The following is a 25,283-nucleotide window of genomic DNA, read 5'->3' as shown; positions in this document are numbered from 1 at the left end:
GTGAAATGCTCCTCCAAGATCCTTATGCTACATAAAACAACACAGATAAAACATGAGATTATCATTACGCAAAACTAAATATGTATAAGGATTATTCCTAGGGACTGCATTACACAACAGCCACCGCACTTCCTTGTTCATAATCTCACTGCTCACTTACTCCTGTTTCTTGAGACTTTTATTAGCACTTGTATATATAACTTCATATTGTCTCCCATTTGTCTTTCAATGTCATCATGTTCAGATTTTGATTTTTGTTTATTGATATTCATGTTTCTAGTTATTTTGTGTTTTATTTTTAAGGTTTTGTCAAATGTAATAAGATGCTGTACTTGCATCTACTTCCTTTATGGTACATGACAATGAGAAATATAGGAGTCTAATAGCTTCGAAGAAGAATCTGTTTACCAACACAACATGAAACATGAGAGACTCTGCACAGACATGATTATAAAAGTGTAAGCTTACATAAAAAATAAAAAAAATCAATAAAAAAATGGATTATATATATTAATCTATACATAAAATATATAAATTGACAGATTTACAGACAGATTTACTTAGGTGGAATGGCTTTAACCTAATGTGTATTTTGTGCATAAATGTTAGTCACTTTCAGCAATTATCTTTCTGTCACAGACAAGCTCTCAAAGGAAAGCCTATTTCATTGTTTTAGCTCAAACAAGTTAATTTCAAAATCTATCTTTGTTAAGCCAAATCTAGAGAAATAGGCCACTCTGCAAATTCTACAATTAACCTTACCACCAGTCTTACAAAAAAAGTAAAATTTTTCTCCCAACTAGCATTGAAGTTAATTATTAACTCTGGCTCTTAAGGGAAGACACAATGAGAAATTAAGATGTTCTAACCTTTGGAAAATGTCCAAGAACCTAGACTATCATTTTAAAGTATAGTTGAGTAGGAGCTAATAATACAAATGGTTAAATGAGGAACGGAATTGACATTATTTTTTTACCAGCTTGTTCGGAATCTGGGGTCAGACATGATACATGGCCCTTAGAGCACAGAGGGTTAAGGACCTTGCTCAAGGGCCCAAGAGCTGCAGCTTGGCAACACAGAGGCTTGAACCCCCAACCTTCTGACCAGTAACTCAGCGCCTTAACCACTGAGCTACCAGTCCCCAGGACAGGTGATGAAACGAATCATCTAAATAATCCATCACTAAATTGTCAGGTATCCAAAGAATCCGGATTCAATTAAAAGCATGTAATATTGTACTATGAGTAGGGCACATTCCACTGTTTATCAATAATATGGCTAAAAGAAACAGAAAAATACATTTTGGTAAACATTCATCTTTTGGATATATTTATTACAAAACACATACTAAAGTTTTGTAAAGCTCCACAGTACACTCTTCTGCTTACATACTGTCATTCCCAACCTATAATATTTCATTGGGGGGGTCAGGCTGGGTCAAGTAGGTGACAGTGTTAAAGCCCTGTGTTTTAACCAATGAAAACAAGTCATTATCAGGTCAATCACAAAAGGTCAGGTGGCTATACTGATCCCCAAAGCTAGCCATGTTGTCATTTAGCTAGGTCTGTTAAAGAAGCATTTAATAGTCAGGCTGGGAGAGAAAAGCTAAGCAGTGGTCCACAGACAAAGCACAAGGGCTTAAATAATTGAGAAGTTAGCAGATTGGATTTTGGCAGATTTGTTGTTTTGCATTGATTGTGTGGATTTAATCCTTTTTAGTGTCTGGCCTAGACATGAACTACTCTCACTGGGAAAACAGTTCACAACCCTATGTCACATGACTAATGAGCCAGTAAAAAAAGGCTGGTCAATCAACTTGGGAGGCATTGCTAAATCAACTGTAACGATTAGCCATCTGACTCTACGCACTAATAAATGATTCCACTATTTTGTGTTTGAATGTGTGTGTTGGGGTCAAAATGTCAACAGAACAGCCCTAAAGAGGTGAAATGAATAACCAGATACATTGATTTTTTTTATAACAAATGCAGAAACTTCCATTTCTTTTTCAAATGTATTTCCTTTACAGAACTCTTACTGCATTTTAAACTGAAATATACTACGACACGCTAAGAAAATTCAGTTATTCTGACTGTGGTGTATCATTAATAAAACTCCAAACCAGGATGACATTTGGAGAGGCATGTTAAGCGGTACAAGACAGCAATGGCTTTCTTTGAGGGAAGAAAATGGACCACTTATTGGTGGTATTAGGCCTGTGCAATAAATAGAAAGTACATGACAGAGTTTGCACTGATTCCAGACCCCTGCTAGCTTGGGTGTGCGGTTACTGCCTGTTGGCTTAAATATTTACTGTGGACCGATGCATTCATGCATGCACTACCTGAGATTTACTGGCTATGCTGGGTGCTGTCAAGATTATCAAGGGTGATATATAGCAGGATGGTTCACTGTTCTGCAGTGCTTAAGGTATATGCAAGAGCCTATGCATTTTTCGCACAGTCCCAGTACACAAAAGAGGGCCTCTCTAATGTTAGCAAAGACCTGCTCTACTAGAACATTATCTGGTTTGATGTGTGCATTTAAATAACACAATTGTAACATGAGATCACTGAGATTGTGGAAAGTATAATGCCTGTTCTATAATCATTCTCAACACCCATATGTTTACCTATTTGCTAATAACTAATTAACGCTAAGAACGTATTTAGAATTTATCTAGCAAATAAAAAACTCATAAATTGATTTTTATTTAAAATGAGCTTAGTATTCACCTTTGTCCCAAGCAACAACAAAAAAATCTGTCTATTTAGTGGCTGTGTGTTTACCAATATCACTTTACAAAGGGTTGCTGAATTAGGAAAACATTAACATCTGCTTTTGCATTTACTTATTTGCCAAATATGAGCATGGATGATATCTCTCACAAACGTATAATTACAAGGGAAAACAATGTTTAGACATACATGGGGACAATACATGGTCCATTTAATTACAGCTTGTGGTTTACAAGATAAACATGTAGAGGAATAATGGAGGACACAAGCACACTTTTCAAACAACAAGGTTTGCTTTTTAAATAATAAATATTTGCATTAAAATCCACACTGCATTAGGTCCCGTGTAGGACCTGCTGCCTTAAATTTTTGACAAGTACTATGTTAATGGTACCTATATAGAAGTAGGAGTTTTAGGATTATTAGAAGCACAATATTTAAATCTTTTTAGAGAATTTGCACAGATGATAAAACACTACAACAATGATGTTTCAAAGGTTCCTGTCACAGACCCAAAATATCAACTTTCTTTATTACTTAGAGAAGTTACAGCACTGTTATAGTCAGTCTATTTCTGGCTTTGTTCCAGGGCAGGATTTCTTAAAGGGCAGCACATGAATTTATGAATATGAGAGAGCTGAGGTTAAGCTGATGAAAGCCTAGTTCACTTCATGTAAATCTTCATGCACAGCTGCAGAGAATTTATTAAAGCTATTTTGTTCAAATAAATGAGCACCTTTCAATGTGGTTATGGATGCTACTTTGCAAATTAGACCTACTTCATCTCCTAGCACATTAAGAAAGCAGTATCTTAACATAAATATTGAGATAAAAAACATTTTATAATAAAATAGTCAAATATATGTTTCTCATATGAAAATTGTTACAGTATATCGGTAAATAATCTGGTCTTTCACATTCTACCTTCATATGAGGTATTCATGAATGTATGTAAGTTGTAAGGTGTCTAGAGTATAGGTGAGTGGGAAAGGTGCGAGAAAAGAAGCATTAAAATAGCCATAGGCTGTTTGCTTTCAAGTGTTACTCCTGAGGTCACAAGTATTGCACAAATGGCCCCTGGGCCTTGTGTCCTTTTTCTCAGATCTGCCTCCAGTGTGGACAAAAAGTGTTAATAGTGACCAAACCCAATGACACAGAGCAAGAGACAGATAGACAGAAATAAAGAGAGCAAAAAAGAGCAAGAAAAACCCAACTCATTTAAAAGTGTCAGACGTCGGTTTAAAACTCCCACTAACAATGAACCACAGGCAATAAAATAATGTAGATTTAAACAGCACTGTATTGCCTTGGATCCCATTTGGACTTGTTGTGAACTCAAAAGATTAGTCCCAGGCTATAGAATACTGACTAAGCCAGACAAAGGAGAGGCCCTGACTGTCTTTTAACCACTTTTGGCTTAATACGACTAAGGAATATGCGGTTTTGCTTTTTTTTAAAGATAATTGAGAGGCTGTTAAAAAATAGCACTAATGAAATACAAGCTGAGGGTCTGTATAATTAAAGAATGCAGTACAGTATACTGTATATAGAAATGTGTATAAACATACTTGTAAAAAACGGTTAAAACATGAAAAATAATAATGGTAAAATAAAAATTCGACCTTCCTAATTCATAGGATTATTGGTTTTCAAGGTAGAAAATTCTTATAGAGTGTGCCATGACATATTTAAGAATTTTTATATTGAACAGCTTTATTAATTGTCAGATCTCAAGCTGTGCACTTAGAAGGCCACTCATTTAATCAGTATAATAAAATCTCCTGATACATGGAACTTTCCCTTAGCAGCATCTGGATTGGGGTGTGGTCAGAGTATACTGCATATGGAAAATGAGGGAACAAGGTAATCTAGCAAAAATATTATTACAGGTCTAATTTACTATGAGGTGCCAGAAATGCAGAGAACCTGGATGAGAATGTGTAAAATGTCAAAGGTTACGTATGTGCATGTGCATATCCATTGGTTTCTTAACCAAGAAATGTTTGCTTTCTCAGGTCACCTCTCTAATTGTATATCAGGCACGCTGTGAAGAGAAGATTCAGCACTAGTCAATAACTGGTGACAGAGGTCTTTATTCATTTATATGCGTTTGGTGAAAATGAGATATGCTCTCATTTCTGACACATGAATCTGGTGCTTTAGAGACCAAGTTATTGATACCAACATGGATTACTTGCAGAAATTAAACGTTCTGTTTAGAGAGGGTAAACCCAAACATACAAAGAATGCATGACAGAGGGAGAAAATTGTACCAAGGCTATCACAGATTCAAATAAATATCAATCGTATGTAAATAGGAAAACTTTTGTCATTAAATACATTGCAACTCTCTGATTAAAGTTAGCTTTGCTTAACATTATATTTTATGGGTGTATCACATACAATATGGTGGTATTAGGAAACCTGTCAGATGTTGCTGTCCGTAAAAAAAAAGATATCAAAATTTGGCATTTTCAGATTGTCTGAAGTGTGTCTGCAATTGTGCCCTGCTAGGACTTGTAGGATAAACACTACAATATACATCTGGTTAAACTGAACTACTCTACCCCAAATTGTAAAAGGTTTTTGCTGGTTACGATAGACAGGAATCAGAACACACAATGCATCACAACCTGATGCACAAGGGATTGTGCAGCTGCCACAGAAAACTCCTGTAATGATCATGTAAACATCTCACATGTTTTCATTTACATCATGTGGACATTTGGATGTGTGTTTCACTTAACCTGGGAAAAAGATGGCACCAGAAAGATGGCAAGCTGTTGAAAATTTGGGGTCTTAGCATTTATGTGAAGTCTTCTTTAGCATGTACCACCTACCATCGAAATCTTAAAACACACACACCCACACACACCCACCCACACACACACACACACATACACCCACACCCACACACCCACACACACACACACACACACACACACACACACACACACACACATGCATGCACACACACATGCACACACACATAAAAACACATTTTCTGATATGTCTGTCGCCTGAAGCCAAATAGGTGGTTTTTCCTGTTGACTGTGTACCATGGTAAAATTATTCAGTTTGGAATCATTTACTCTTGTTGTAAAGTACTTGAAAGATTATTTTAAAGTGCCAAACTTTTGCCAGGTTTTGACTCTGAACTGCTCTTTCTCTTCTCAGTATTGGACAATGAAAGTGTTCCTGTACAGGATCTGCAGATAAGGCCTGCTCTGACACGGACAGGATAGACAACCACACCCACTAACACCTGTGATGGCAGATGAGGAGAAGATAAGACTGAAGATATACTGCCATCTGATCAGAAGGGGCCGAAGGCAAGTGCTGCTTGAGCACAGCCCCAAGCCTGTACATACAGAGGAATTTAAGATACAGAGCCCTATTTATTGTTCTGGGTTTGTGTATGACTTAACCAAACAGTTTGTACAAAACAAAGAAATGACATTAGTTTTAAAATGAGGAATTATTCAGTGCTATTTAAAATTCTAGTAACTCCGTGCCCTCTAAAGACCAAACTCAGATTATCCTTACACTTATCAAGCATTCACAGATCCTAGCACCCAGATCCAGATCAGGTTTATGTGATAGATAACTGAAATCCTATCTTCCTGTTATGGTATTAACAGTGAAAATGTAAGCATGTTATGAAATTAATATCAGGTTAAAGTGAAGAAATTCTTGCTTAGAGAATGCATAGTACATAACTAAGGGTTTAAAAACACAAATACAAAGACAATGCTATTTTGAATATATTTAGTTCAGTTGGGACTGAGTTCTTACAGAATTCTCTTAGAATACATCTTTATAAGAACACTTCCGTTTTCATGCTTTACAGGTTCCTTCTGGGCTTATGGAATGTGCACAGGGTATTTGCTTTTAGAGAAGCCAACAATGAATGCTGTCATCAGTCAGGATTATTTTTTTTATGTCATGCAGAGTTCAGCTTTTTGCTTCAGGTAGTGTTAGGAGTTTGCAGAATTTTTGTCACCAAGGAACATATAATGAACTAATAAAAAAAATAAATAAATGAAATCAAATTCACATTGTCACTTAACAATTGCAAATCTTAAATGTTTTCATGGATGAATGTTAATAAGCAGAAACTGACTTATCAAGATTAAGATCTAATACCTGTGAACAAGGTAGTTCTTTTTGGCTGTGAGCAGAGCCAAACCCCAGGGGCAGGAACGCCACTTAACACTATGCGAATTAATGACATTGTTTTCCCCACTGTGTAAAAATATTAAAATCCCATAGCATATTAATACATGATACTCTGAAATTATCTCTGTATGTTGCACATTAATTGTTCCAGTGTCTTGTTTGCTTGTAGATTTGATGGTGAACATAAAGCACTGAAGTAATTGGACTATTTCATGGCAGAGGTCTTCCTTTATTTACTTTGTGTACTGGCAAATGCACATGAGTACACTTCCAAATAAAGCTGGCATAATCTTTTAAGAAGTCTCTCTTCTCCAGTGTGTGCAGTGCCTGGCAAAAAAAAAAAAAAGTTTTTTAATATAAAAAAAAATTTAATACTGTATTTTATACTGTTTTAGCTATCATACTGTTAGAGATTTATTTACATTTACATTTGTCGTATTTAGCAGATGTCCAGATGCCCTTTTTCAGAGCGACAAAAGTGCTTTGAGTCTCTATCAATGAATAAATATACACTGGTATGCTAGATTACAATTGAAAATAAATCAGCCTACAACTCTTGATTTTTACAAAGAAAATTTGGAAAGTGCTAATTTAAGTGTTTCAGGAAGAGGTAGGTCTTCAACTGTCGCTTAAAGATAGCTAGTACCGCTGTACAAACATCTAGGGGAAGTTCATTCCACCGCCTCGGTGCCTGAACAGAGAAGAGCCTTGAAGTGTACTTACCTCTCATTTTGAGAGAAGGTGGTACCAGTCGACCAGTGCTGGCGGATCTCAGACAGCGTGGTGCTTTGCGAAGTGTGATGAGGTCTCTAAGGAAAGATGGGGCTGGTCCGATGTTGGCTTTGTAGGCAAGCATCTGTGTTTTGAATCTGATACGTGCAGCTACTGGAAGCCAGTGAAGAGAAGGGTGGTGTGGGAGAACTTGGGCAGATTGAACACAAGTAGTGCAGCTGCATTTTGGATAATTTGCAGTGGACAAATAGCGTTCAGAGGGAGACCTGCCAGCAGAGAGATGCAGTGGTCCAGCCTCGAAATCACCCGAGACTGAACAAGCACCTGGGCAGCCTGTCTGGACAGAAATGGTCGAATCCTTTGGATGATGTAGAGAAGAAATCGACAAGAACGGGCCACATTAGCAACATATATTTTATATATTATATATACATTAATATAATAAAAATATAAAAAGCACTTGTAAACCAGTCTTTAATTTTGTGACATAACCATAAAATGTCACAGGCAAACTTCTGAAATAAGAATCAAAATATCACTATCGGTCATAACAAGGAATTTAACAAGTGGTAAATGTCATGACTATAATATGACTATAGCATGTGCACTTATTATTTCAAAATAAGATGATTTTATTGGATATCATAGGATTTGTTTATAGGATATCATAGCCTTAATACTTTATAATGATAATGTATTTGTTCTAATTTTCATTTTAATTAATTCCACTGCCATTTCACAGCCTGTACAAATAAATATAGAAATGCGGAGAATGTCCAACATTTAAGTCTAAGGCCTAATTGTGCAAAAGGCTCATCAGAAGCTGTATAATGCTCTAATTCTTTTATATCTTAAACCTAAAAAACAAATCCTTGAACAGCTGAACAGATTTTTTAAAAACCCTTCTAAAAAAAACAAATAAATAAACTTGATCATTTGCAGAATATGCGTATTCAGCCTGTAGCGCATAACTATGAGATTGGTCGTCATATGACCTACAATTAAGCTTCTATGGATTGCTGTCTACAGTCACCTAATTACTAATGACACCTGATTACTTGTTTACAATCACACAACTTTCTTTAAATAACCCCAATAATTACAACATTATTTTATGATGTCACATTTTATCACAATTTTGCTTGTTCACTGAGCATAACCTAGTTCATGTTCACCAAATTATTCTCACGTATTTTATGGTTTGCTAGTATTACTTTATAGATGGGAGCAGTTATTTCAATGGTAGGGCACACCGACACAGGAAACTCTATTCTTACAAACACACAAAAAAAAAAAAAAAAAAAAAAAAAAAAAAAAGATTTATTGTATTAGGTAATTCATGTTAATATTTGTATAATATTGGGTGCTTTTTTAAATAGCTCTATAATACCTCAGTCCACTAGTGCCTTCATTTAATCACATTTATAATTATGTAATCAGAAAACACTACAAATGTCCTTTCAGTACAGTCAAATGAAAACATAATGTCGCTGTAAAGGAATTCAAAAATTTACCAGTACATTAAAATAAACAAAATAGAGGTTGGTTAAATTAAATATTATTATATTCAGTTAATCTTTTAATACTACTACTACTAATAATAATAAATAATAATGATAATAATAATCATTATTCCTATGAATATTATTATTATCATTACTCTTATTCTCATTATCATCTTCTTCTTTTTCTTTCGGCTTCTCCCGAAAGGGGTTGCCACAGTGGATCATCTGTCTCTATACCCCTCTGTCATCTACATCTGCCTCTTTCAACCCAACTACCTGCATGTCTTCCCTCACCACCTCCATTAACCTCCTTCTTGGCCTTCCTCTTTTCCTCCTTCCTGGTGGCTCCATCCTCAACATTCTCCCTCTGATATACCCCATGTCCCTCCTCTGTACATGTCCAAACCATCTCAATCTCACTTCCCTCACCTTGTCTCCAAAATGACCTACATGCACTGTCCCTCTAATAAACTCATTTCTAATCCTGTCCATCCTTGTCACTCCCAACGAAAACCTCAACATCTTCAGCTCTGCTACCTCCAGCTCCACCTCCTGTCTTTTACTCAATGCCACTGTCTTTAAATCATACAACATTGCAGGTCTCACCACAGTCCTATAAACTTTCCCTTTCACTCTTGCAGATACCCTTCTATCACAAATCACTCCTGCCACTATTCTCCACCCACTCCACCCTGCCTGCACTCTTTTCTTCACTTCTCTAACACACTCTCCATTACTTTGCACTGTGGACCCCAAGTACCCAAACTCCTCCACCTTCTCCACCTCTTTTCCCTGCAACCGCACCACTCCACTGCCCTCTCTCTAATTCACACACATGTACTCTGTCTTACTCCTACTGACTTTCATTTCCCTTCTCTCTCGTACCTCCACCTCTCCAGTTTCTTCTCAACCTGATCCCTACTCTCACCACAAATCACAATATCATCTGCAAACATCATAGTCCATGGAGTCTCCTGTCTGACCTCATCCGTCAACCTGTCCATCATCACTGCAAACAGGAAAGGGCTCAGAGCCGATCCTTGATGCGGTCCAACCTCCACCTTGAACCAGTGTGTCGTTCCTACTGCACACTTTTACTGGCTAATACATGTCCTGTACACTTTGTACGCTTTCCCTAAATCCACAAACACACAATGCAACTCCTTCTGACTTTCTCTATACTTCTTCATTAACATTCTCAAAGCAAATAAGCTTTGGGAATGCAGCTCAAACATTCTCAAAGCTAATAATCTGTGGTGCTCTTCCTCGACATAAAACCATACTGTTGCTCACGGATGGTCACCTCTTCTCTCAGCCTGGCTTCCACTACTCTTTCCCATCACTTCATGGTGTGACTGATCAACTTAATTTCCCTGGATTTACTGCAGGTCTGCACATCTCCCTTGTTCTTAAAGACACTCCTTCTTCATTCCTCAGGCATCTTCTTACCTTCCAAAATCCTTGTTAAAAACTCCACTGACATCTCACCTAAACATCTCCATGCTTCTACCGGTATGTCATCTGGTCCTACCGATTTTCCATTCTTCATCCTATTAATTGCTGCTTTCACTTCCTTCTTACTAATCCTATTCACTTCTTGCTTCTCCATCCCCACACTATCCAACCTTCTCTCTCTCTCATTTTCCTCTTTCATCAGCTGCTCAAAATACTCCCTCCATCTTCTCAACACACTCTTCTCACTAGTCAACACATTTCCATCTCCATCCTTTATTGCTCTAACTTGCAGCACATCCTTCCCAGCTTGGTCCCCCTGCCTGGCCAATCGGTACAATCGGTTTCTCCATCCTTAGTGTCCAACTTCTCATACAGCTCCTTATATGCCTTTTCCTTTCACCACATCCCTTATCACCTGCTGCCACAGCTGCTTGTACTCCTGCCTACTTTTCTCTGTCGATCCCAATTCCTCTTTCTCCTTATGCTTTCCTGCACTTCCTTATTCCACCACCATGTCTCTTTGTCTTCCTTTCTATTTCCAGATGTTACACCAAATACCTTTTTAGCTGCCTCCCTTAACACTTCTTCAGTAGTTGCTCAATCATCCAGCACCTCTTCAGCACCACCAAGCTCCTGTCTGACCTCTTCCTTGAATCTCACACTACAGTCTTCCTCCATTAGTTTCCACCATCTTATTCTTCTTTCAGTCTTCACTCTCCTCCTCTTCTTCATCACCTCCAACACCATCCTACAGACCACCATCCGATGCTGTCTAGCTACACTGTCCCCTGCCAACACCTTACAGTCTCCAATCTCTTTCAGGTTGCATCACCTACATAGAACATTGTCCACCTGTGTGCACCTTCCTCCACACTTATACTTCACCCTATGCTCCTCCTTATTAAAATAAGTGTTTACCACTACCATTTCCATCCTTAGCAAAATCTACCACCGTAGCAAAATCTACCACCATCTGCCTTTCCAAGTTCTTCTCATTTAAACCATACCTACCGATCACCTCCTCATCTCCTCTGTTCCCTTCACCTACATGCCCATTAAAATCTACCCCAATTACCAATCTTTCATTCCTAGGTACACTTTCTACCACTTAATCTAACTCACTCCAGAATTTTTCCTTCTCCTCCATCGCACAGCCCACTTGTGGAGCATAAGCACTGATGAAATTTATCATCGCCCCTTCAACTTCCAGCTTCACGTTCTATTAGAAACACTTTTCACCTCCACTAAACTCTGTACTCTTCCTCCCTACTATTACTGTACTCTTCCTTCATAATCACCCCTACACCATTTCTCTTTCCATCCACACCATGAAATAACAGTTTAAACCCACCTCCAATGTTCCTGGCCTTACTCCCTTTCCACTTGGTCTCCTGAACACACAACATATCTACCTTTCTCCTCGCCATCATATCAGCTACCTCTCTCCCTTTACCAGTCATAGTACCAACATTTAAAGTGCCAACCCTAACCTCTACTCTCTTACACTTCTCCTTTCCCTGCCGTCTCTGTAGATGTCTTCCTTCTTTCCTTCTCCTCCTTCGGCCAACAGTAGCCCAATTTCCACCGGTACCCTTTTGGCTAACGATACCTGTGGCGGTCGTTGGTAACACGGGCCTGAACCGATCCGGTTTGAATTTCTTTTTCGTGATCCGCATATTTGATTTGGCACATGTTTTACGCTGGATGCCCTTCCCAATGCAACCCTCCCTATTTATCTGGGCTTGGGACCGGCACTAAGAGTGCACTGGCTTGTGCAACCCTCATGGCTGGGTTCTTATTCTTATTATCATAATTATTATTATATTATTAACAACACACATACCCAAAATTAGCAAAAGATAATGATATTTAAAAAAAAATGTTATATTGAAATACTGTAAAACAAATGATACAACAAACTGTCATTTATATTACATACATATTAATTTTCAGAATTGTGTTAGTGGCTAAACAGTATGTAACTGTAGTTTAAAGATTGGATATGTAATATTGAATGTAATATTCATTCAAGTAAAAAGTTTTCTTTTTTAAAATGCTACTCATGTTTTGTACTGTCATTTATTCAGATAATGAAGTATTAAATAAATGTATAAAAGTATTATGAATGTAAACAAAACAGACTAACAAGGACATATTTTGCATCTGTACTTCATTTTTTTAACCTATTTTTTCTGGTAATTATCCCCGTGAATCTGGCACTAGTCCAACGAATAATAGACATGAACATTGCAGAATGCCATTCATGCACACATCTATTTAACCTTAAGTAAAATTTAGCCTAATCAAGCCACCTACTGGTTTGTGTTCAGAAATTTGGAAGAAACCTAAGAGTAGGAAACTCAAAAGGACACAGAGAGAACAGACAGTAATCTGAGTTTGAGATAAATTAGAAACCATGAATCTTTAAGGCAGTAATGATGCCTGTCTCACTACTGTATTGTGTGATATTATATTACAGTTGCTAAATAATTCTGTATATTCTGAGTAGTGTCTGAGATGGACAAAGGTACAACATTCTTATAAATCAATACATTCAGCCTCAATGGCATTATTAGTGGGGCATTGTCATGCTGAAACTGGTCTCCTAGTTCTCCTACTTCAACTAAAGGAAAAATGTAATGCTACTGCATCCAAAGAATCCTATGTTAATGAGTGCTTCCAACTTTGTGGTAACAGTTTGGGTAAAAAAAAACACATAGAATATGTGTACATAGAATACACACCTCAGAATATGTTCTTTCTTATGTCATGTTTTACTTTTATTTTAATTATTTAATAATAAACAAAAACAAAATTTTATGCTTAAACTGAATATCAAATTCCTTTTATTATTTATTTATTTATTTATTTATTTATTTATTTATTTGTTTGTTTGTTTATTTTATTAAAAAAAAATTTGTGGTAGCCTGTCTCTAAATATGTAAAATGGTCTTAAGCACAAATTCAGTAGTTGGTTCTGAATCTTAAATACTATAATAAAATGTAAGTACAGTATATTGGAAGTGTATCACAGAATCACTACCTAATACACTATCCATTTACTTGTTCTATACTTGTTTGGACTACACTGGGCAATGCACTAAATGCACTATGTAAACCAGCATGCATGTTGAGATAAAAAACTTCACATGATTTTACATTTGCATGTAATTAGTAAATTAGGCACATATATATAGGCTTAATAATAATTGAATTAGTGTTATGTCATAGCAGCAAAAACATACATACTGTCATCAAAAGAACTTTAAAAGCCAGGAGAAACAGCGTTTATTTATTATACCAACAAACTTTGGCAATTTAGCAGTGTTCACATTTGGAAATGCATTTTGTCAATGTTTATGAGCAGGGTTTCTCAGCTTCCATTTTGGGAACCAACTGAACTGCACAGCTTTCCAATGTTCCCTCACTGCCAACATACATGATCCAAATGAGGAAAGGTTTAATAATCAGCTGAATCACAATTACAAAATTCTCACCAGGTCAGTGGTTCTCTAGGACTGGTTGAGAAGCCCTGGTTCTGGGCTTATAACACATTTGCTGGTTTACATCTAAGCTGGAAAAGGGGATATATTTAATTGTTAAATAATATACATGAGTGATAATAATGCTTGAACTACTTGATGTGGTTTTCTCCTTTTTAAATAAAGCTTTTTAGTTACTTAAGTACCTTCAAGAGCATGGTTTAGATAAATAAATAGAATGTTCTCCATTTGAACATGCACAGCTGATTTGTTCGGGAAACATATATTTACACAAGGATAGAGCTTTTGCTGTCTGTCTTTCAAACTATAACACGCTGAAGCACAACACACATACAGGTAGGTGACTACATTAAACGCTCACACACTCATACTGGCGCACACACACACACACACACACACACACACACACACACACACACACACACACACACACACACACACACACACACACACACAAGCACACACACACACACACACAAGTGCACACATCCTCATACAATCATGTACACTTTCACTATACATTCCTCTTTTCTCTACAAATTCTAACTCCACTTTCATAGCTAAACCTATTAACATGATAAAGATGTAATGTTGAACATAACAAAAAAATACAAATAAAAACAAGAGTCCAAACATCACATTTAAATATCTCAACAACACAAAATTTTTTCAGCTATTTTCTAAAGATTTTCTTTTTCAATGCCATGTTCACAAAGAATATGACTTCATGCATTGTGAGATTAATGTCTTGATCTTCAGCCTTCCTTGGCAGGATGCTGTGGACTGAGGTTTGTGGCTTCAGGGCTTTCAAATGTACATCTTTCCTACCATAGGTGGATGTTGACAAGTCCTGCTACTTCTGTGAAAGTATTGTACAAACATATCTAGAAAAAGTCTGTCAGCCTCAAAAAACCAGGTGTCCTGAGCTGCATTTTTTTCTATTGAATATCAAGGACGATGTTTTTAAGTTCTGTGATTTTTCATATTTTGGGCTTTTGGTTTTGGCCCTTCATCCATAGTAGAGGTCTTTGCTGAGAGTACTTGGTTCCAAGGCTTGTAATAAAGGGAGCAGTGGGTTGACGTGAACCCACATTTGGTTGTCCCTGTCCTTTTTTGCTTTCATGATGCAAAATAAGAGCTCTGCATGGAGTAAAGTCGGTCAATCGGGTTTCCCACACGTGCCTGCAGTGAGCCTGCTTCTGAAGAAGCCATGAAGCAGTCACTAAGGCTGGTCAAGGAGGTGTCGCTGTCAATGTCATGGAATATGGAGTCATTTCCTGTGGAAAATGACAAGAGGTTAACCGATGGCGTTTAATAAATTCAAGCATGAATGTATTTACAAATATTCTCCTCATCTTTACATGGTTATTTATCTTCTTTTTCTTTTTCTATTATAATATATATTTTCTTTGCCAATTTATTTAATACAGTTCTTTCACAAATTATAATTATGCAATGAAAGCAACAGACATTCAAATACAAATCAAATGTGTTTAAACAAAAAATTAATCAACAAAAGCATACAGTTATGTTGGCTTCTGTGCTAATCTTCAGTTTTTTTTGCCATTTTCCTTGTGGGCACAGTTAGGCTTAATACTCAGTTCCAATCTTAATGACACCATTACACAAGACAGTGACAGGTTGATGGGCTATGGTTTTTTAATGAGCTGGCAATGTTGCCTGTTTCCTGTTGTTACGCCATAAACCCTGAGCTGGAGTGTGATGAAACTGGGGATTGGGGCCCTGCCATTAAAGGGAATGGATGACAAGGCACCTGGGACCTCTTCATTGTTTATCTGTGACCAAACATACATGAGTAACACTCATCATGGAGTTAATAATATTGGGAACACAGGCCATAAAACTATTACAAGGAACTTCTCTCTGGTCTTATGAGCTTTTGTCTGTAATGACAACAAAGAGTGCACACTAGTTTTACAATGCTTGTAATTTCCCAAATCAGTGTTTTTTAATTGTGTGTTTTGAAAATTGATCTATGTACTTTTGGTCTGCATGATTAGACTATCACACGTCATGATTAAGTAATGTTGTCCTTACGTGTTTTCACTACATATTATAAAAGGACATATTATACTCAAACACATAGATAGATAAGATGATTGTTGGCATTGGAACTAAAATGAAGGGCCATCGTAGGGAGCACAGGCTATATGGGGATAATTTAATTTAATTGTATTCATTGTATTTCAGGTATCGGTAGTTAGACTTATTTGTGTGCTATTATTGTTTTCTAGTAGTGGTTTGCTTAACCGCAAATTTTTTATGTATCTTGGTGACTGTATTATTATTGAAAAATACATGGATTGCTTAAAAGTCCATGGTGTGGTTGCTTTATGAAAACAAAAAAAAAGTCTGAACACATGGTGTACTACTAACCGTATGGGTTCATGTGATCTCCAGGCATCTGAGGTGGGGTAAGACCCTGCTGGAAGGCATCAGCAGTGTAGCCATTTTCCATGGCAACCATCTGCTGCTGTGCAGAGGCCAGTGGTGTGTAGGAGTTCATCATGTTCTCCATCCTATTGGACATCACCTCTGAAAACCAATTGGAATATAACATAAGACTGAATGCTGAGAATGCTTTTAGATTTTAGATTGAAAACCCAGAGAACAACTCTTTCTGTTCCCTACAATCATACTTTTGGTACTTTTAAAAACCTTGCCCAGTTCATGCAGCTAATGCAAAACATTTATTTGTTGGTTTATTGTGGAAAAATGGTTGTTGATACAGAGATTTTTTTAACAATAGTATCTTCAATCTAAAATAATCTGCGCTCCAAACACTTGCAAACAAGAAACATGCTTCAGCACAACATGATTCTTGCAGCTAAATCCAACTGAGAAATTCTCCATGAGTTCCTCCAAGAGCTAAGAGTTAGAAGTCTTGTGGCTTTTAAACACAAGGCTGCCATCTCAGATCTTTCTTTAGAGTGGTAAGCCCATGTAAGAATGTCTAAAATTTATTTTTAAAGACACCATAATGTTCCATTAAATGTTTCTTGATTGTGGTGCAATCAAGGTTATTTTTTCGTTGGTATCAATTTTATCAGGATGCACATAGGAACATTTTGGTGAGGGTAGCTTACATTGTACTGCAGTGGTTTAGGAGTATTTTTTATATTTTATTAAGCATTCTACTGTCCCACATGGCCATGTCAGCTTCCCCACAAAGCTTCTTTTTCAGTTAATTCTCATAATGTTAAGAAAACAATATTGCTGGAGTTAGACATGGATTACTGACCAGTAAGGGAGATCATTGTCCATCTAAATTACATGAATGATCTATTTAAAAAGACAGGGATGTAAAGTAACTGTAAGATACCACAGAACTGCTGAATGACATCTGTCAGAGTTTAGAAAAGTGGAACTGTAAACTTGTGTAGATGTGATGACTCTACAGTTCTGGCACTTGACAGCAATCCAGCACTGTGCCCTTTTTAATTTATTTATTTATCTTTTTTTACAGCCGAGTTTGTGATAAAGCCTCATAACTGGATGCACCATGAGGATAGTCTAACATTGGTCTATAAAATAAAAGTATTATTACTCTTGCTTTATAGCTGAAGATGATTCAATGATCTTTGGATTATGAGTTTCCAGCGGAGAAGGTACAAGGGGGTCTGCTCAGCAGTAAAATGTCAATATTAGCTTTGGGATTTCCCCAAAGTAAAGAGAGAAAGAACTGTTCTCATGTTGTACAACAGAAATGCATGCTTCTTACCTTATCTCTCTAGAGATCTTCAATCTAAATTTACTTTATGCTGATGTCTTTAATTATGTTTTGCTTTAGAGTAAAACAAGTTTGCCAACATGACCATTGTGATCGCATTTATTCTTTCTGCAATTTAGTGCATGTAGTCAAATGCATTTGAGAAATGCCAAAATGATAACCTAGTAGTGATAGTGATAACATTCATCTTAGCATTAAAATCAGACTTTCTGTAATTCTGCAGACACAAAAGCTGCTGTAATGAATATGCTTTAAGCACTTCACGAATATCAAGTGGTTTTCTTGACAGGGAAGACAGTAACAGTGGTTCAGTTGATATAAGAAAGCAACAAATAGCTATTTTAATAGCGTGAGTAAATATTCAATTCAGAATTAAGGCTCCAATGCATGGTGTTTGGAATAATATTTTTACCTATGTCGAATTGTTAAAGGATCTTATAAAAAACTATCAGTAGGTTTTAAATCTACTGTACACTTTTTTTTACTTTTGAACTACTTAATATGGAATAAATGAGTCAAAGGGGAACTTTGACCTGAAATGACTTGTCATAGTAATGTGAGGACAACAAGATGTGTAACAATACTGAAGCAATCAGTATCCAAATCAGAAATAGAGCCTAGCTTGTCCTTGTGCTTGAGTGAAAAGAAACATTAGATACCAGTCTGTCAAAAATGGGATGCAAGGTTGTTTTCAGTCTAGAGAGAAGAAGGTGGGTGGAGGGGTCAAGATACAGGCAAATTTTAATGTGCTTGTATTGTAAATTAATATACCACCTCCAAAGACTATCCTGCATAGCCCTAGTTGCACAATTTTTTTTTCTGTGATTCTTACCGCTGACAGAGCTCTGTTTGAGGTTGGACACCACTGACGTTACATCACGCAAAAGTGAACACAAAAGGGAAATTCAGTAAGAATTATCAATCATGTAAGCATACAGTATACTATGGCAGTTTACAGTATTTTATTGGTCTGGTGAAGACATAACCACTGACATACCAATGAATATCATCCAATCACCTAACCATCAAGGATTTTTTTCTTTAGACAAACAGATTTTGCTATGAGGTTCATATTGGGTCACTGTACCTTGGCCCAGCCTTTGGGAGTTTTGCTGCTCCTGTTGCTGCTGCTGTCTTCGGGCCAACTTCTTCATCTGAAAAAACACAGATAAAGGCACAATCAGAACACTTCGGGACATCCCAAACTTAGTCTTTTGCTCTTTTCTAACTCAAAAAAAAATTTGATGTTCCTTGTTGTTCACCTCTACTTGAACTACATAGCCGTCTATCTGAATACATTATATTATCCTGGGGCTTTTGAAGATAGCATCAGAGCTAGAAGGTGGGTTTCAGACACTAACATAAGAATGCGATGGATGTGAGTGCATCACTCTTTCCCTTGCAGGGAGTTTTTTGTGGAATGCACTGAGGTTAAGCCCGAGGCAGATTATGGCTAAGATTTGCTGTCTCTATCCCCACTAGCGTTCTCCTTTTTGGCAGTGCCTGTGGAGGGCTTTGCTTTAGCACCGTGGTTGGAGGATTACTTGCAGATTGTAGTGTTATCTGGTCTCAGGCTGTACATCATTGGGTTCATGTAGGTAATACATTGTGATGGATGGTCAGAGTTCATGTTATGAGGGCTCACCTTGGCTCTCTGGTTCTGGAACCACACTTGAACCACACGTACACTTAGGCCTGTTTCAGCAGCCAGGGTTTCTCTAACCTGCATACAAAGGCATCAAAATGAGCAACTTTTCATTAAAATATCTCGAATAAGGCATTTTTTTTGTTTAGTAGCAGCGTTAAACATCATGTTATCATTATTATTTAACATTCAATATACCAACTAAGCTGTTTTAAGTTTAAGCACTATTAGCTTTAATTACAAATAAAATCCTGTAATTTATACAAGAGACACACATATGGCAGTTTTCAAGAAAACTGATCCAAAAGTATTCTAATACATATTCAAATTTTTTTTACAGAGTCTTCTTGGAGCACACTCTGTAAATACACTTAATTTCTGAAGATTTGATCAGTCATTACTCAGGCCTCAGTCATGAGATTAATGATGTGCATGCTATTGCTGCATTCAAGGCAAAGTTGCAACATTCAAGTGGTAAAAGCTAAAGAAATTGCTCCCTCAACTTCAAATTTCAACTTTATCACTCTGATTTTCCATCTGGAAGTTTCTTTTTTGCTTATGGAGTTCACACTATAAACAGCACCTTCTCAGGTGCACATTCTCTTCTCTTAAATAAGTTTATAGCAGTATTAGATTCAGTTAATATAGAAACACGAATCTTGGTTGAATTCATAAACACTGACAATATTATTCACTGTTTCCAACATACACATTGACCTTGTAGCTTGTTGCGAAAACTGTTTTCAAGTGTTGCACTGTTAAAGTAAAGTAGTACAAATAATACATGTTGAACTTGCTAATTACAATGATGTACACTATGAACACGGCATATCTGCCTAAAGTTACAGTGGGGTTTATCTCGTTGAAGGCTTCATAAACTAGTTTTAAATTTGAAACTAGATGACTAGAGACATTATGAAAGGACTGCTTAGTATGTTTCTTTTTTGTGTATAGCGTACAAGTTATTTTATTTAATCCTTTTTTATACACATTTTATATCCTTCATTAGAAAATTTTAAACATGTTGTACATCAACACTATAATATTTTATTTGTGAAAGAACATGCTGTCTAACAAGTATTGCAATATTTTGAATAAAATATCAAAGGTCATACAATCCAAAAAACAGCAGGTCTGTCTCTTGCTGCCACATTGCAGTGGCTCACCTTTCGGCAGGGTTTTGATGACACCTCAAATGAAGCCTTGAAGGCCCGTCTCTGTTGCGTGGTGAGGATGGTACGTGGTCGTTTGGGTCTCCTTGGATCTTTTCCATCATCCCCTTTGCCCGTGCCTCCAGAGCACTTCTCCGGCTTGATATCCAGCTCCTCATCCTCGCTCTTCTCTGGGGAAAGATCCATCATTCACAGGAATCAGCACATTTCTCTGTAATTTTTCAGACAGGCTATTGATGAATAGATGTTTTTGTTCTGTTACATTTTCAGGAGATTCAGACACAGAACATTCATAATGACAAGAGACACATGTGGTTTTAATACTTTTATCAATTTATTGCTGAAAGAATAGGCCACATCCTCTTACAAGGCTACAGCCGCATTTTGCAAAGCACTATGAAGTATGCACATTTGTCACTGGACTGGACATTGTGTCATTTATAATTAATAACACACAGCTTCGGCTGTTTTGCACTGAATAAATCTTTGATAAGATGCAATACACACAAAGGATGCTATACTGTAGGGAGAATAAGTGTGTGGAATTTCTGTACATATGTGAAGTAGATAGGAAAACCACAAAGTCTGTAGGCTTCTAATCAATACCCATGACCATGCGCACATTATGTTTGCAAAAACAAAATGCTAAATCTTTATCCCAGCTTGACATAAAATATTCAATATTCCTTTTTACATTAAGACTTTTAAAACAAAAAAAAAAATATATGATGTTATTCAATCAACTAATCACCATGTCTCAATAAGATAGTGATAATACGTGTGATCCTCAGGCGGTCAATCAAAGCCTTCCCCAGTCATGATAATCTCTTCTAGTAGGTCGTACTAATGTGCCATCTAAATGAAATGGCTCCTGGCTCTCCTACTGTAATTACAATAGCCAAGCGGGGGATTGGCTTTATTGTTCAGTGGATGGAGGTTTCATCTAATAAGACAAAGCAGCTTATGTGTGATAGAATAATAATCGTAATTAGAAAAGGAGCTAAACTCCATGACATGGCAGAGTTCAAAAGTTAAAAACCCATGTAATGGCTACAATCCCCAAGTGACAGTTTCCTGAAATGAAGGGCTGCTGCAATTTGGTGCAGCGGCCCTTTAGTGGCCTCTGCGGCATCAGCGGCAAGTGCCAATTAGGCTAGGAAACACTTTGGCCCTTTAAAGACAGTGTGCACACACACATTTTAGTGTGGAACAGAGGACTGATAAGAAGCATAGGTCTGCTGCTAAACTTGAAACCCCACCTAAACCCCACCCCGTTATTCACAGGGATCTGCTGTTTAAATGTTTTTCCAGCAGCATCCCATCAATATGCTTTAGCATCTCTCTGTTACAGTTATGCCTTCATGGCTGCCAGATTATCCAGCCATGTTATGTCTGTACTATTTCAATGGGAATGTGGATAATATGCATACACTATTATGTCAGCATGCAAAAAAAAAGACCACAACATATTGCAATATTCAGAGTATATATATATATATATATATATCATCTGGAGGACAATAAATAATAACCTGAAAAAGGTTTCTACAGCCTGTATTTCTTATTTGCTTACCCGAATCAGAGTCATCTGGACTGACTGATCCAAGCAGATCTTTCTCCTTTTCATAGTCACTCTTGCACAACAGCTGGCCGTCTTTCAGTACAAATTCGTCACCTTTGCGCAGCTGTCGGTCGCACACACAACAGCAAAAGCAGTTGAGGTGATAAACGCACTCTAACGCCCGCATCACAAATTCTGTGGGTGCTATCTTCTCCAGGCATCCACTGCATTTTGTAGCAAATAATCTGTGGAGACAGAAACCATATTAAGAAATCATGAGAAACAACACATAGTGTATTTAATTGATTTGTGCTTATATATTGTTTGCCACTGTTGGATTTTAGGGAATACTAGTTTGTAGTGATGAGGAATGTCTCTACATGTGGTTGTCCATCACACCACTGTGATTAAGGGAGCAGTGGGTGTGTGGCTAGGACCCTGGGTGATCTCTTTTGACAGCAGCTCATCTGTTAAAGCACGTTGGATAACCTCTCAACGCCTCAGCAGAGCCCAATCAGAGGAAATGCATGCTTGTTGCCCTGCTCCAAATGCACCAGCAAACCTCAATCAGCACCACAAATCACTGGCTTTACCACATTCAGTGATTAGTCCTGCTGCTTCTGGAACAATACGCCTCCAAGTCATGTCTTACAGGATAAAGTGACCAGCTTCTAAATGACATTTAAGTCATATCTTAAATCATACCAAAATCAATATTATTTACATCAAGTGACAAAAATTACATTCTGTGAAATACTCATTTGCCTACGAGTTAATTGTTAGTGTGTTTGACGTAAATCTTATAATAATTAGGCTATAAAACTGGCTACAATATAAATGTAACACAGGTTCAAATGATCACTTTATCTTTCTATAGCTGCTCCAGCATACTTATCTCCAACTGCAAGGTAAAGGGATCTCACATATGCTCTTTGATCAAAAAACACACAACTCACATGTTTATCACAAACTGTTGGAGAAATCCAGCTGTCACCATAGCCTTCATTTCCTCTGTGCTCAGATAATAACTTTTTGTTATAGTCAAAGCTGAGACAGTCCATCCTTGTGCTTAAGTCTGAAGGCATAGAGCCAGAGATTAAACGACCTGCTAAAGGAAGTGAATGAGTGTGATACTGTCCAGGCCATCATAGCTGATTTATTAGCTCTGGCTCTTTTGTTTGCTTGGGCTGGTGGGACAGCTGCTGCAGTGCTTGCCTATATCTAAGCTTTGCATCAATGCCATTGTGCACTATGACAGAGAAAGAGAGAAAGCTAGTCACCATCTTCTACTGATACTAGACATGGTTGGCAGACAGTGATAAATATGGGTAAATACGAGGCCACATGAGAGGGGTAGCAATGGTAGCCTTTGTAATGGTAATGGCTTTGTAAAATGCTGATATACATATTGATATTCCATGCATTGAACACACCGGGTGTGGTGGGCAGCTGTACTGATGTTTGGAAAAGGATAACTGGGTATTAGTGTTGTGGTTTTTATCTTGTTTGTCTTTTGTGACATTTGTTGTAATTACTCCCATGTGTAAAAATAATCATTGTTTAAAGTGCCCTATCATTCTCCAAGACGCCACTGTGTAAGTTAAATATGCTAAATATTTAAAATGAATAATGACTTTATTTACAGGGTATTTAATTCTCATAAGTACCTGTGACAGCATTTAAAGCTTATCAGGACAACAACAATATGAACATTGGCAGTGTTGGGAATTAGGAAAGGCAGTAATCTTTGATTTATTGTTAAACATTAAGAAGATTAAGGCGCTTTTCCCAACAAAGGATAGTGGTAATACCTTAAAAATGGCACATTCAGCAATTTTGTGCTACCTGGAGGAATATACCAAAATAAGGGTGGGAATAAACCAGAAGGGTGGAGATTCTGGTTTGTAATTTATATATATATATATATATATATATATATATATATATATATATATATAAATATATATATATATATATATATATATATATATATATATATATATATATATATATATATATATATTTAATTTTACCCATGATTTAAATAAGCATGTATAATACCGAAATAAAGCTTGGCAATTTCCTCAATTTTTTTTTTTTCCCCTAATATTTATATATCATATATTTCCCCTATTAAATATATATAATAAATACATCATTTTATTAATATAGTCAATAATAAGTAAAAAAAAAAAGAAATAAATTATGTACTGATAGCAGGAATAATGTTATCATTTCACTCCCAATTACATTATTTGTCCTGCAAACATATGCTCTGTGGCAGATTGAACTTTTATCCTAAACAGTAATTTTTCTGTTTGATTTTAAACAAAGTATTTATAAGTTAAATTAAACTATTGCATGTCGGTCCTGTCAGACTCATAGATGATGAATCTGTCATGATCCTATCCACACGTCCAGTTCAAATGTTTATTCAATGATGAAAATCCTTGCCTGAGAGATCAAGCTTGGAAAACAGGGATAAGCTGGAAATTACCATTTTGAGCTGCCGTGGCACTTCCTGGATTCGCTTGCTCACCTCTCCGCTCCATGCTCTTGAGATACTTATTGTCCAAATGAAAACATTCTTTTTCATCCCTTTATTTTTGTCTCCTCCTCTTTTACCCTCCTGCACTAATCTTGTAAGCCATTATTTTTCTATTTCCCCTCTCTGTCACTTTGCATTATTTTTGCTGCTGTAATTCCCATTCGTTCCTTCTGAAGTCTTCCTGTCCAGCTTTGTCCTGGAATCTAATCCTGACTTCTTTGGCTGTCGTCAACCCCGCCCCCCAAGTTCGACATTCTCAGCAGGATCTCAGATGGAATAGCCATGCATGATGCCCCTGCTATAGCAACCACACCCTGGCAGGAAGGCGATGGCTAACTTTTCGGATGGCCAGAGAAAGCCTTTCACAGGGCTGGCAGCAGAAGTAAATCCTTCTTGGAGGAACAAGAGGAATTAGCAGGGAGCAGTGGAGTAGGGATTTAACCCTACCCCTTTTTTTCCTTTTGAAAGGCACAGTCACTTCAACTCCCACTGCT

General features: G+C 37.0%; 1 protein-coding gene across 3 annotated transcripts in view; it reads right to left on the bottom strand.

The window, feature by feature from the left end:
* Window positions 1–13,880: 13,880 nt before the first annotated feature.
* Window positions 13,881–25,283, bottom strand: part of lmx1bb (LIM homeobox transcription factor 1, beta b) — a 51,782-nt gene continuing 40,379 nt past the window's right edge. For all 3 annotated transcript variants that reach the window (XM_083554551.1, XM_083554550.1, XM_083554552.1), the window contains exons 4-9: window positions 22,254–22,486; window positions 20,675–20,850; window positions 19,509–19,586; window positions 18,951–19,017; window positions 16,510–16,668; window positions 13,881–15,389 (exon numbers count right to left, since the gene is read on the bottom strand). In XM_083554551.1, coding sequence (XP_083410677.1) covers window positions 15,232–15,389; window positions 16,510–16,668; window positions 18,951–19,017; window positions 19,509–19,586; window positions 20,675–20,850; window positions 22,254–22,486 — 871 coding nt within the window. In that variant the 3' untranslated portion in view covers window positions 13,881–15,231. The remainder of the gene's footprint in view (window positions 15,390–16,509; window positions 16,669–18,950; window positions 19,018–19,508; window positions 19,587–20,674; window positions 20,851–22,253; window positions 22,487–25,283) is intronic.

This window comes from Silurus aristotelis, assembly GCF_946808225.1.
Source record: "Silurus aristotelis genome assembly, chromosome: 11".
NCBI lineage: Eukaryota > Metazoa > Chordata > Actinopteri > Siluriformes > Siluridae > Silurus > Silurus aristotelis.
This window is presented reverse-complemented; position numbering and strand designations above follow the sequence as displayed.